The 14,193-nt window shown below is 37.1% G+C and overlaps 1 protein-coding gene and 1 long non-coding RNA gene across 2 annotated transcripts in view; one reads left to right on the forward strand and one right to left on the reverse strand.

The window, feature by feature from the left end:
* LOC139740957 (centrosomal protein of 112 kDa-like) overlaps window positions 1-14,193 on the forward strand; it is a 45,568-nt gene that overhangs the window by 4,336 nt on the left and 27,039 nt on the right. The window contains exons 5-12 of the mRNA XM_071651544.1: window positions 210-397; window positions 516-521; window positions 1,236-1,323; window positions 1,965-2,045; window positions 11,895-12,170; window positions 12,654-12,753; window positions 13,079-13,197; window positions 13,488-13,631. Coding sequence (XP_071507645.1) covers window positions 210-397; window positions 516-521; window positions 1,236-1,323; window positions 1,965-2,045; window positions 11,895-12,170; window positions 12,654-12,753; window positions 13,079-13,197; window positions 13,488-13,631 — 1,002 coding nt within the window. The remainder of the gene's footprint in view (window positions 1-209; window positions 398-515; window positions 522-1,235; window positions 1,324-1,964; window positions 2,046-11,894; window positions 12,171-12,653; window positions 12,754-13,078; window positions 13,198-13,487; window positions 13,632-14,193) is intronic.
* Window positions 6,892-11,091, reverse strand: LOC139740932 (uncharacterized). Its single transcript, XR_011711597.1, has 4 exons — window positions 11,034-11,091; window positions 8,966-9,149; window positions 8,149-8,261; window positions 6,892-6,985 (listed from the first exon to the last, which is right to left on the reverse strand). It is a non-coding gene; the product is annotated as an uncharacterized lncRNA (long non-coding RNA).

A 14,193-nucleotide genomic window follows, 5' to 3' on the forward strand; every position in this document is an offset into this window, starting at 1 on the left:
CCCCCCCCCCCCCCCCCCCCCCCCCGGCTAAATACTGGTTAGTGGTAAGGTTAGAGTAAAGATTAGGGTTAGGGTTAGATTTAGGGTTAGGGTTCGGATTAGGTTCAGGATTAGGATTAGGATTAGAGCTAGGGCCAGAGGAAGGGTCCAGGGTAATTGCACAGGGGGTAATTACCCTAGACCCCTATTTTCTTCTCTTTGGCTGCCAGTCCATCTATTTCGATGAGCCCACCCAGACCAGGGCTCTCCGGAGGGGCGAGCAAGGCCACATCTTACCGGACTGGGTCAGCGGAGAACTGTGGTCAGGCCAGGAGAGTGCGGAGCTCAGGTCGTCGGTCAGGTCGAAGGTCAAGGCAACCAGCATTCTCCAGGAGCGCCAAATGAATGTCGAAACCAGGTCAAAGAAATTTCTCATGAGCGTATGTTGTTCAGCCATTAGCTCCTCTGTTTTGTTTTGTTGTTTGTTTTTCATTTAGAGGTCTCATGTTTATTTGTTATTGTTGTTGTTTTTGTAGACAGAGGTTTAGTGAAAGAGTGAACATACACCGTAAAATTCCAGTCACTGTTTGATATTCTAATTTGTCAGTTGAATTTTCTTTTGATATTTATTTAATGAGGTTCAAATGATATACCTTGGAATGCTGTAGTTGCAACTGTTATTCTTGCATTTATTCAATGTCTTTTATGAAAAACTGTATATATACTTTACAATTTTTAAATTACAGTGTGATATTTTGATTTGTGAAATAAATGAACTTAATATCCATTGTGAAGGCACGAGGCTCAGCTGATTTCATCAGGCAGGTGGTTTTATTGTCGATATAATATTTGCAGTGATTTAACATAAATATGTTTTTTCTCTCATTATTCACTGAGAGGTTAGTTACACTATCACACCCATGCCTGTGACTCAGTTGCAATGAAATTAGTCATTAATTGGTAGTAGAATGAAGTCAATTACCATTCATTCATTTGCTAGTTGATTTGTGGATTACTGTAAAATATGATATATTCGCGGCATGAATTTTTCGCGAATTGGAGCCGACGGCTTTTTTTTTGCGGCATGAAATTTTCGCGAAATGCCACTGGCATTCAATGCATATAGTGTAGACAAGAATTTTCGCGTGCATTTTAATTTAGCGAATCTTGGCGCTCGCGAAATTCGCGAAATTAAAATGCACGCGAACATTCCTCGCTTTACAGTAACTTCACTTCACTTGTATTCTTGATACTAGACCAAAGGGGCTGAGAGACAGCGGGGAGGGAGATATAAGGAGTAATGGACTACCTGACAGCTACCAAACTCATCTCAACGTGGCGAGAGTGAGTGGTTTCTTGATCTCTCTTAGTTAACTCTCTGTTAGCTCTCTTTTATTGGAGCTGGGAAGAGGAGGGGTTTGGTTTACCCCCCACTCAATGTGCAGCATCCACATGAAAATGACCAATGATACTCACTTTCTACAGATCTTCAAAGGTTAGATTATGTTGGTGCACATGCATCATCATGCAAAGACTATACATTTATCTTCATTTATTATTCCCTATAGTATTACAGTATGATTCTCTTCCTCTTGGGATAGGCAGCCTGTAATGGCCTCGGGCTGTACTATTGTTCTATTCTTGTTTCTTGTGAGGTTTATAATGTTCTACTGGATAGTCAGCCAAATTCAATAGCATAAATGTTGATCTCTGTAAATTCAACAGCCTTCCTACTGACAGTGTGTTAATTCCAGATACCTATGCATGTACCAATACCTACACAAGACAATACCCATTTTTTATCATCAGGCAAAAAACAAAAGACCTTTGTGGTTTTTGTGTTTGTTTGTTTGTTTGTTTGTTTTTGGAGGGGGTCAATGATAATCGGGTAAACTGGCCAGGGAATGGTTCATAGAGGCTAATGTAAATCATTTTGGTAGTCATTCATTGCAATTCATTTTTTTTTTTTCATGAAACAATTTTAGGCTGAGATAAGGAACAGACACAAGGTGTCATTTTCATACTCTTCTGATGAAGATGACGATCCCAATCCGAGAAAGAAGGAAGCCAGGGGTCCGTTTCATGAAAGTCTTAGGAGAGACTTTCTTTCTCCTAAGTCCTACTTAGGAGAGACTTTGCTAAAAACCGTTTCATGAAAAAGCTATCGCATAAAGCTATCACATAAATTCAGACTTAGGAGAGACTTTTTCTAGAAACCATTTCATGAACAAAGCTAGCACATAAAGTCTCTCCTAACTTGGCAAAGCTATCACATAAATCTAGGAGTGGTCAGGAGCACTCCTAAGTTTATGTGATAGCTTTTTGAGAGAGCCATTGTATCAAAATTTTGTCTCATTTTTGGAGTAGGCCTAATTGACCCTAAATTTGGCATATGTGACCACTGTCAAAGGTAGATGTGCAAGATATCTTTTTCATTAATATCGCATAATACGTTGTCATGGCAACGGCAAATTTTCACAAAAATAATACAAATTGTTGTGGATTGAACTACTGCCCTCAGTTTTAAAGCAATGCAGTTGAAATTCAGCATAGAATTAGATAAATGTAATGTGTAGTTGTGCAAAACACTTTTTTTTTCATGTGTGGTGTGAAAAAAAAATCTGTTGCCATGACAACAAGTTTTTCTATATACCAATCACACAAAGAAATATGTGAATTGACCTAACTTCCTTAATTTCTTTTAACATTTGACCAAAAATTTGGCACGTGACCATTACAGTATGTAGATGTGCAAAACTAATCTTTGGTTGTTGTTGAACAATGCGTTGCCATGGTAACAACATTTTTTTCACTTAAAAGCATACAAAAATTGTGAATTTGCTAAATTTGTTAATTTTTGTGCATATGACTTGAAATTTGGCACACATGTGACCAGCATAGTGCGTAGATGTGGAAACTTCATCTTTCGCCATTGTTGAACAATGCGTTGCCATGGTAACAGCAGACTTTGAATGAAAATCATACAAAACTTGTGGATTCTGCTATCTCTCAGCTTTTGAGCATTTTGCTTGAAATTTGGTACATGTGACCACCATGATATGAAGTTGTGTAAACTTTATCTTTCACAGATATAGAACATTGTGTTGCCATGGTAACAGCATTTTCAATGAATATAATAAAAAAAAGGTGTAGATTCAGTTCACTCCTTCAGTATTTGAGCATTCTACTTGAAATCTGGCACATAAGACTGCTTATAAGTACATAGACTGATGTGCAAATTTCTTCTTTGTTCTTTTTCACACGTGTTGCCATGGTAACAGATTATTTTGAATGAAAATCATTCAAAAATATTTTGGATTCAGCTAACTTCCTAAGCTTTTGAGCATTTGACTAGAAATTTGAAACATGTGAAATTTATACTATGTACTTGTGTATATTCATCTTTCGTTACTACTGTACTGAACAGTGTGTTGCCATGGTAACATCATTTGTGAAAAATCATAGGACTTTCCAGTTTATTCATCTAATTCAATCAGTTTTTGAGCACTTGACTTGCGATACATATAGACACACGTGACAAACAGATTTATTGAATTAACCAAACACAACTTTATTCAATGTTGAACAACGCATTGCCATGGTACAGCTTTTTTTTTTTTTTTAATAAAACCATATAAAGTTAGCGCTGGTTGAACAAACTCCCTCAGTTGTAGGTGGGGGTAATAATCACAATGATAGTTCTAATTTCTGCAGGTATTCTTTGTTTCGTACTTGGATTTGATTTCACTTATCAATTGCCACAATGGGAACACATTTCATTGAAAGAGGCAGGAGGACATATGCCGACAATGATTAAATTATTTAATTCATTCACTGCTATCAATTTCATACTCATTAATATCAATTCCTCACAATTTAACTACATGTCATGTGAGTGATTATGTAACTGCAAAAACTATTGGAACAGCTGTTGCTGTCAAAATTTCATACATTTTATTCTCGTTGCCTGTTTCATTAGAAAATCTTATCTTAAAAAACATTATTTCATTAGAAAATCTGATCTTAAAAAACATTATTTCATTATTCAATGTCACCATAATCACAGCACAATTATCACAACCACATTCGTGATACTGGTAAGAGTCATTGTGAAAATATTATCACTCACAGTATTTTCTAGTATTACATTCTACTTCACTTCTACATTATAAGCTATGCCTAATTCTATCTTTCTAATCAAATAATAATTGCCCGCATAGACATAATTTCTAACTGGGTTACATAAATATTGCCGTCACAAGCCTGGAAATAATAGCAAAAACAATGCACTGCAACGTTCACTGATGTATTTATGTTTGCATCGCTTATACATCAACAGATCTTTCATAATCATTTGAAATGTTTTCATGGTTTATTAATCAAAATATGAAAACAGCTGAACTTCACACAATGCTATCATTGCAAATATTTTGTAAGCATATGATAATATGTGTTGCAATCCACCTTCTTTGCACTCTAAGGTTCCCTATATCAGAATATTACTTATGATATTAATACTAATAATAATGACCTTGTCTACTGCACAACAGCTTTTAATCATCAAAGATCAGAAATCAGAATTTGCATTTATCTGTTTTAAAATGCTTTCTTACACTTTACTTATATAAATCTTTTTTTTTTCAGAGTGCTTCAATTCACCCATTTGCTTTTCATTGAATTGTTTGCACACTTAATTTTTCTGTTCTGTTTTGTATTGTAATTTTTTTGCTTTTTCTTTTGAAGGGGGATTTCTCTCATTTCTGGTTTGGTTAGTACATGTACCTGGCAAAGCACTTATGCCATGTGGACTATGTGGACTCGTCTATGACAAAACTCAGTGAAGTTCAGCAGTCAGACTGCAATAGTCTGATTGTAGCTTCATATCTAACACTGCAATTGTGACTCTGTATCACAAAATCAACAGAAAGTCACCAAACATGGATTTCTGGTTAAAGGGCTGGTAAAGTTTTGGTTGAGACCTGGTTTCAGATTTTTAACATTTCTTCTTCTTTTTTTTTTTGGGGGGGGGGGGTGATATAATAAAAACCTCTTATGAAATATGAAAGACCATTAATTCAAAGAAGAATTCAATGTTTATTTGACAAAAATTAGTTTTGAAATGATTGAGATATCCAAAAGCAGAGTAAAACAAAGCGATTCTAGTAAAAGGTTGGTTCCATTTTTTATTAGAATCCTTTATTTTGGATATCTCAGCCATTTCAAAACCAATTTTTGTCAAATAAACATTGAACTCTTCTTTGAATTAATGCTCTGTAGCACTTCAATAGTGGTTTCTTAGTATCCTGCAGAAAAAAAGGCCAATCATGTTTCTGAAAGAGCACACTCTAAGTTTTAAAATGATGTACAACTGAATTCAGATGGACTCTCCTAACCTATTTGAATATTAGAAAGAAAGCACACACTCTGCAAAAGCATAGCTAGCAAATAGGTTCTGAATTATACTGTCTATCTTAAGCTCTTAATCTTACCTAGCTATGTTCGGTGCAATGAATGGGACAAAAACTAGGATACAAAACTCTAGAGCAACAATAATGAAGGGATTATCAGATTAAGTTGAAATTGAGCATGCCAATTCTGTGAACACAAAATAGAAAAGCAGACAGAAAACAGTCCAGATGTTGTTAGGTTCTGTAATATTACTCATGTCATTTGCAGCAAGTGCATGAAATTTGAAAATTTATCATGTGTGTAGGTCTAGCAACAATAGACCTATTCTTATTTTCCAAATGATGTCCTGAAAGACATAATATTCACACTCCATTTTAGGAATTTTTGTTGTGCTAGAAGCTTTTGTCATAAGGATATATTACAAAATCACCATGAAATTCGCATTCATGACTTTCATCACAGTGCTGCAGGTACACATCAGATCCTCACATCTAATGCAGCCACCCTCCCCTCCCCCAGAAATTTTTTTTTTTGTATATATTGTATATCATTAAATTTTGAAGGATTTAATCCACAGCGGTCAAAACCAAGATACATGTATGTTATATTCAACCTGTCTGCATCACCTTTGGCAAGCTCCATGCCTTGAGAATCTATATGAAAGAAAAAGAAAGAAAGGACAAAAGAAATAGAATATGGAAAAAATAAACAATACTGGTTACATACTGAAATTTTGCGACATGCAAATCACATCCCATCTCCCTGACATTATACAGAGTGGTAACATGTGGGTGTACAGTTGAATGAATACACACACGACTACCACACATATCATTACACAGAGCTGCTTGTCAGCAATTTCATATACAATACATGTATATTAGCGACAGTTTAACAGCATCAAGGGCAAAAAAAAAAAAAAAAAAAAATTGTCTGGGTTGTCATACACAAGAATTAGTGTATCAGATTCTTCCTGATAACAAAAAAGGTGTGACACAGACTCAAAATGAAAACGTGCCTGTGACTTCAAACACTCATCTGACATAATGTTATTCATTCATGTCAGTTAAGACTTATTTGACTTTTTTAGAAAGGATTGCAAATCATATCAGGCAAGCTGGGAGTTCAAAAATAAACAAAAAGATGAATTAATGGGTTATGCAACAAGTCAGCTGCATTGCCATGTCAGTGCATTAATCAACTATTGTGGCTGATATAGACATAAACATTGAATCAACTCCCAACTGGGGTATATAAATGCACTAATTTCTTAATTTCTCGTGTGGAACAGTTCAGATACAGAGGTGACATTGTTTGTCCACCAAGTCTACAATAATTGCTAAAATAAGAAAGACCAAATTACCTGTAACTGATATGTCATCAACAGAGGCTGCCTTTTTTCAACTGTTATTCAAGTTGTTTATTTTGTAAACTCTTTATACTTTCCGGTTTAATTTGAGAAAGCATACCTGTGTTCTGTCATAGATAAGATGCAGCTATACAGTTCGTAGTCCAATTGCAGTCTGACTCTGACCTGGGTGAAGTTAAGCTGCAGCTGTCTGTCCCAAGGCTTGGTGAGGTTCAGCTCTCTTCAGGCCTTTGGGTTTGCAAATATAAGAACAGTTAAATGCCATACAAACAGAAACATCGCATGCACAAATGGGATATTTGTAAAATATTTAAGATGAGTGTACATCTTTATTAAAACAAGCAATAACAACAAAATGTTCATTAATTATTATCAATTTTGTCAGATATATCATGTATACAACAACTTGCAATTGCCAGTTTTCAAAGTTTGAATCACTATGTAATGAGCCCCTGTTAGGAAATTGTAAGAATTTTTAGTAATAAATGAGAGGGGAAATTAATAACAAGCATTCACTTTATTCAGTTGGCAGCAGAATTATTCAACCCCATTGCATTATGGACACTATGGCAAATGAAATAACATTACAATTACTAAATCAGATACAAGTGGTGAACAGATAGTTTATGACAAATGCTTACCTGATCAATAGTCTTTGATTTGCATAAAGTTAGAAACTTTGATCATTCATGCATGAAGAGATAAGGTCCTGTGAGCACATTGTGGTCATTTCAGACCTTTCTGTGATCACTGAAGTGTGACGTGTTATGGTCTGATGATAACAATTAATTTCTTTTGTTTTTATGGAATTTTATTAGTATCTTGCCATTCTATACACAACTCTTAGCATTTCATTGGGTTATATTCATTTTGACATGACTTAAACTTTGAATTATTGATATCATGGCTAAACCTCTGTACAAACTCTATGGTGGCAACTTTCACTAGAAATTAGTTCATTTAGATATTTTTGTGCAATGAAAACTGCCAACTGAAATATTAAGAATCCTACATCAAATCCCATCATATTGTGTCACCTATCAAAACATTGAGTGAACAAACCATATTCAACGAAGTGTTTCAGTGATCACTGAAAGGACTAAAAATGACCATAAATGTGATCACTGGACCATATCTCTTTATCCATGAATGATTAAAGTTTGTAACTATATGCAAATCAAAGGCTATTGATCTGTTATTTACTTGTAGCAAACTATCTGATCATCACTTGTATGATTTAGAAATAATCTCAGTTATAATGTAATTCATTATGCCAGAGTGTCCAAAATGCAAGAGAGGGGTTGAATAATTTTGCAGCCAACTGTAGATGATCAAGATAACATATGATTTCTCAACTTGCTTCAATAGCTAAAAATAATTATTTAACATACCAAATGAAGATGGTGGAATATCCATGACACTGTCACTTGACTTTTCCATTTGCATCTTGCCCCCAGTCCTTAACTCTGAACTGGATGAAGTTCACCTGTTGTCTGGTCCTTGGCTGTTTGGAGTTTATTCAATATACAAGAACAGTTAATATCTTACAAACAAAAGTGCAGGACATGGGACATTAGAAAGTATGTTAGAGATGGGTGCTTAGCCGTTGCTATAACAGGCTATAGCAATCAAATTGTAAAGCCCTGCCATTGATTTTGAAAGACTGAATTCACTAGTATCTACTGATAAGCTGTAAATAGGACTTTTCACAGTTTAAAATGATAAGCTATGTCGAATATTCTTGTTTCAAACATTGCAAGAGCATGAGGTTGTTTTGATACTAGAAAAGGGAGAGGGTAATATTAAACAATCATAGTAGGACCTACATTATTAAAATAACGTGACTGCTAAAGTTTGTTCCAGGAGCTTGATACATGTAGACATGCAGGTACCCCTCCCCCTTTCCATGAATTATCTCTTTTCAATTGGATCAGTATGTCATATTCTACAGATAGTGAAACAAATAAAAAACGCACAGAACAGTTGTTTCTAGAAGGGTCACTATTCATTGGATAAGAATGTGTGTTTTCAATTACCAGGTTGGACAGTACAGCAAACATCGTTTCAATATTTCCTGTCTAACACTATTCAACTAAAAATCCAGAGACAATTTGATGTCCAAATGAAAATAATGTTGCAATTGTAGTATTTGAAAATATATTATACAGATATGTTGTCTGCTAAAATAGTATTAGCTAAAATACTTGCATTCTGTTGAAGGTGACCATGCCGGTAGCTAAGTCTCAACGAAGTTCAGTAGCAGTATAGCTGTGGAGAAGATGGAAGTTCAGCAGCTTGGTTCTGTGTTCAGTGAAGTTCAGCAACTGACTCTGGGCTTTGTGAGATGCAGTAGTCTGATTGTAGCAGTCTGACTGATGTTCCATATCTAACACTATAATTGAAAATGTGAATACAAAATAGAAAGTGTGTTTTCAAACTGTTGTTTGATTATACAAGATTTTACACCCAATATCTTGAATATGCATGAAATTTGAAATCAGTTCACATGTTTTTGCAGTTTAAATATGTAAAGGACCTTATATTATTATTATTTTTTTTTTTTGGGGGGGGATGATTAAAAGACACACTTCTAGTATTTGAGTTGTCTCAATTCAACATGTGCAAGCCTATAGTTTGGGGTATTATGACTTGAGGTTCTAGATCTTGTCAATAGACATCCATGTGGCAAGGTCTACATCTACCTAAGATTTGGTAGGACCAGCTGTACTGTGGTTTCACATTTAGGGTTGGTCGCAGTTACAGCCTGAGATGCAGCCACAGTCTGACTCTGATCATCGACTGTTGTCATGTTATCATGAATTAAATTGCTAAAAGAAGTTGTGTAAGTGGTACTTGCATCGGAGTATGGACCTATAGAATCTACTAATTGCCTTGATAGATAGCACTATTTAGAAGACCCATTAACTTCCTTACTGATGAGTGATAGGCCTACTTATGTTAGTGATAATGTGTTTAATTAGATCTAGGAATACCAAGGCTAAGGGTCTAGTCTGGTTATACTTTTGGTATACACTGGTTAAGTAGTATCTAGGTCAGTAGGTGCTACTCAGGATCACTATACCTCCGGATTCTAGATCTATAGACATCTGATAGTATAGCAGTAGAATTCTAGAGGTTCCATGCCAATGAATTTAGGTAAACATCATTCTCTATCTTATTGTGACATATGCATTGCGATTACAGTGCTGTATGCACTTAGAATTGTTGAAGATAGCTTTCAAGTCTGAACCAAGATCTGATCGAACCATGGTTTCCAATTTATATTCTGTGTAGACCTGGATCTACGTACTACTACTAGGCCCTCCTACTACTACTAGATCTAGTTAGTCTAACCACTGTCTGACTCTCTAGATAGAACCCCGGGGCACTCCCTGTTAGTTGTACACAGTGCTTCGTGTTCGGGCTGGTTGCAGTTATAACCCCTAAAACCCCAGTACGGTACTTTACAAATTTTGGTTGTAGACCTATAGTAACGTTAGACAGTAACATTAGGACTTGTAAACGTAACAATGACACAGGTAATGTTACACTAGGTCCTACAGCCGGTTCTCCGTAAATGCTAACGCTACTGCTATACAGTTCACGTTAGGACTTAAAAACATTAGGCCTAGGCTAGGCCCATAATTCTGTGGGACAAAATAACCTAGATTTTCTAGACTGAAAAAAACAAACAGATCTTTCCTGTCGATTTGACACAAAACGGAAAATTTGTATCACTTCTGAATACTATCCACACAGGCAAAACAGCTAGTGACAGTGTAATTATTTAATGTTATTTGTTAGACACGTCTTCAAAAATATAATAACAATAAAAATTAAAAATAAATGCAAACCAATTCTTATGAAATTTCCGGTTTCTTCTTCGATCCCCTACACTATTCAGGCCTTTAAAAGTTACCTGCAATTCAGCCATACATGAACAAATCGGGCAGTTGCTCTCATGAAATATCTGCACGCTAAATATATCATAAAAATCAACCCACAAACATTTCACTATTACTAATTTACCATGCTAATTACTAACGTTTTACCTATTTAGCTCCATAAACTCAGCTGGCTATTTAGTCTTTCAAACAAACGGCGATGTGCCTACGTGGGACTATTGTGATAACGCTACTACCGGTACGACTAGATCTACATCTAGCTAGCCCTTGGAGAATTGTAGAAGATTCGAACAATAATATATCCACATAATATAACATTATGAATCCTCATGCATTACTTTTCAATTGCAGACAGCTTTAAACATACTCACTAATTGAAATATGTACTAGTAGCGGTGTATAATGCAACTTGGCCTTTGGGATCTTGCCTCCGTCGTAGATTTGTTGCCACTGCGCTGTATAGTGTGTATACCCTGTGTGCATACGTGCTATGTCTATGTAGCGAGTGCTCACCGTATGTAACACAATAGGGAGATGATATGCTAATGATATGTTAATTAGTATTACCCTCGAACATGATGATTGAAATAATTAAAGTCTCTCCTAGCCTAGGAGAGACTTCGTGAAATGGTTTTCACTTCTCCGTGAAAGTCTCTCCTAGCTTAGGAGCGGCTTGGCCATTCTAAGATTTATGTGATAGCTTTTATGTGATAGCTTCATGAAACGGACCCCAGATCATCAGCCAGCAAGGTAAGAAATGCAAATTGTCTCTAAAATTTCATTCATTATGTTTTAAAAAAAAAGGTAGAGAATGTCTCATTTAGACTACATTTTGGGTGACTAATGGAAGAGAATATGCAGATAAGTGTACAGACTGTATGGTACCAATGGTGCACATTACTCTGCACCTGCAAAAGGATCACACTAATGTTGAATAAAGACATACTGTAGGTTGGATAAACAGTGCATTTAAGGATACATATGCACCATATTTGTCTCACGAAAGATCACATTCTATGGCGGATCCAGAGGGGGGCGCACCGGGCGCGCACCCCCTCTTTCTTTTTTTGTTAAAAACAAAAGACATAAATAGAAAATAATGGGGGCATGCGCCCCCTTTATTTTTTATAAAGGCACCTCCCCTTTACGGAATTCCTGGATCCGCCCCTGACGTTAATGAGTATTTGCAAATTATAGACATGACCTTTGATCCTCATTCACACCGGATGCAGATTCCATCGGACAGAGGGGCACTCACTGGGCTCGACTGGGCCGCATTCGAGCCAAGCTCTGCATCCACCAGAAGGGCGGGTGCAGCACCGTCGCTACCATTGGGATTGAGGGGAGGGGAGGGCAGGCTGGCATCATCCCTGGCCATGGAGGACGTTGCCATGGAGACCAGGCGGCAGGAGGAGCAGCATCTTGAGATGCGGACCAAACTGCTCGAGGCCAAGTTTCATGAGGAGAAGCTCAGTATTCAGCAGAGACACGATGAGGCAATCCAGAAGGTTTCCTTTTGTTCCTATGTGCTTTTTGACTTCTTTTTCTCCTTTTCTTTAGCCTTTATGCTCATCAATCTCCTTTTGAGCAAGATGGGATGTTTGGATTTGTTGTGACAGGTTATTATGAGACAGTTCATTTGGCTTTTTCAAGAGCATTCGAGAGTTGAACAAAGTCCATATGTGGTATAGGAAGGTTTGACTTAATTTATAGTAATGTGAATTGTGGGAATGAGATACTGCTCATATAGTTGCATACAGAAATCTCTGATGTTTTGCACTTATGCCCAGAAAGGGGGATTTGCCTGCCCTAGAAATTGCTTTGTAAAACACATAGGTAAAGACATCTTAAGTTTGCATGTGTAGCAATATAAAATTATATTTCTTGAGGGATCTTATAGGCTTGTATTGTTGGTCTTTCTCAAATAACGTTTGACAAAGTTCACCAACATTTCAATAACGGCATCTCTTGATTCGTCTTTACCTTGTCAGATACTTGATCGGAAGAATGCAGAAATGGACGAGATCAAGACACATTACAGAAATAAAGTGACAGACTTGGAGGAGACTAACCGCAAACTCGACAGAAAGTGTAAGTAGTTATGGGCATAGATTCCTTCTAGACTGACTGTCCATCAGCTGAAGGCTAGCATTCTGGAGATGATATACAGAACAATACAAGGGACAACATTTTTGTTTGCAGTGTCTTTTATACAGTTTGTTGCTTTAAAAGTGTGTGTGTAACATAAAAGAGATGCCATTTTCCAAGCCTTAGGCTTTCAGTTGTACCTGTGTACAGCTTGAGCTGTCAACTGTAAGCTGCTAGATGTTCAGTAACAAAGGTAGTTTTCAGTTCCAATAATGCTGACCACCCCTTTTTTATAATGATGGAATCATCCTCCTTCTGTTCCCACCAGTGCAAACTCTCACCAAGGAGTATGGAGTTGCCAAGGAGAGTCGCGACAAGCAGATCACCGAGCTGAGGAAGATGGTGGAACGCACCAGCCAGACTACCCTGAATGACTATGAGAAGAGGGTGGGTAGATTGCCAGATTGCCAGAGTTTATTATTATATAAACTGTATCCAGGTCATGCATCATTGAACTCACTTTAAAGGGATGGTATAGTTTTGGTTGAGATGGGGATTTAGCTTTGAACTTTCTGCAAAATAGTCAGAAACCATCTTTGAAATATTAAAGAGCATACAATTCAGAGAGGAATTGAAACTCGGTCTCATCAGAGAAAAATCAGGTCCTTTATGATGTAAGTCAAGTTAATAGGTACTTTGTGTTTCCTCTTCCGTCCCACCCCCTCCCCCACCTCCAGCTGCATGAGGCGGTGGCCGACCTGGAGCAGGAGAAGTTTGAGATGCAGAAGAAGCAGACCAGTGCCATCCAAGACATCCTGGAGGACACTAACACCAAGCTGGCCAAGATGGAGGCTGAGTACAATGCCCAGGTTGACAGCCATGTGAGTGACTGAAGGCAGGGTGCTACATAAGTGCTTGCCCAATTGCCCAGGGCAAGTGAAAATCAAATTCGGGCAAGTGTTTTTGAACAATGATAACAAATGCTTGCCCGGTTTTTTTTTTCACTTATTCCCCCCCCCCCCCCCCCCCCCCCCCCCCCCCCCCCCCGCAAACCCACAAAGTACAGAACCACACCATTGAATTTAATGTACCTTCTTGCATTTTTGAATGTTCATGTTTCAGTCTAAAAGCAGTCAGGATGCGTGAAGATCGTATGTCTACCACTTTTACTCATTTTAGCCAAAAGGTTTTTACTTGTGCTTAGTGAAAAAGTAGGGAAGGGGGAGGGGGGATGGGTGCAATATACTAAATTGTAGAGTAGTTGAAAATATGAGCAATCACTCTCGACTGTCTTGTTCTTATTGTCTTGATCAGGTTTTTGCAGAGATTTGTCAACTCCTGTCTGCTGTATGTGTCTTGAGGCCTTTTTTTTCACTTGTGACCAAGAGTGTACTGGTAAACAAGGTCACAGTAGGGCCTATATGATCATTACACCTGTTCACA

This window comes from Diadema antillarum, unplaced genomic scaffold (genome assembly GCF_040938485.1).
Source record: "Diadema antillarum isolate AM-2024a unplaced genomic scaffold, OU_Dant_1.0 seq00000891_RagTag, whole genome shotgun sequence".
Taxonomy (NCBI): Eukaryota; Metazoa; Echinodermata; class Echinoidea; order Diadematoida; family Diadematidae; genus Diadema; species Diadema antillarum.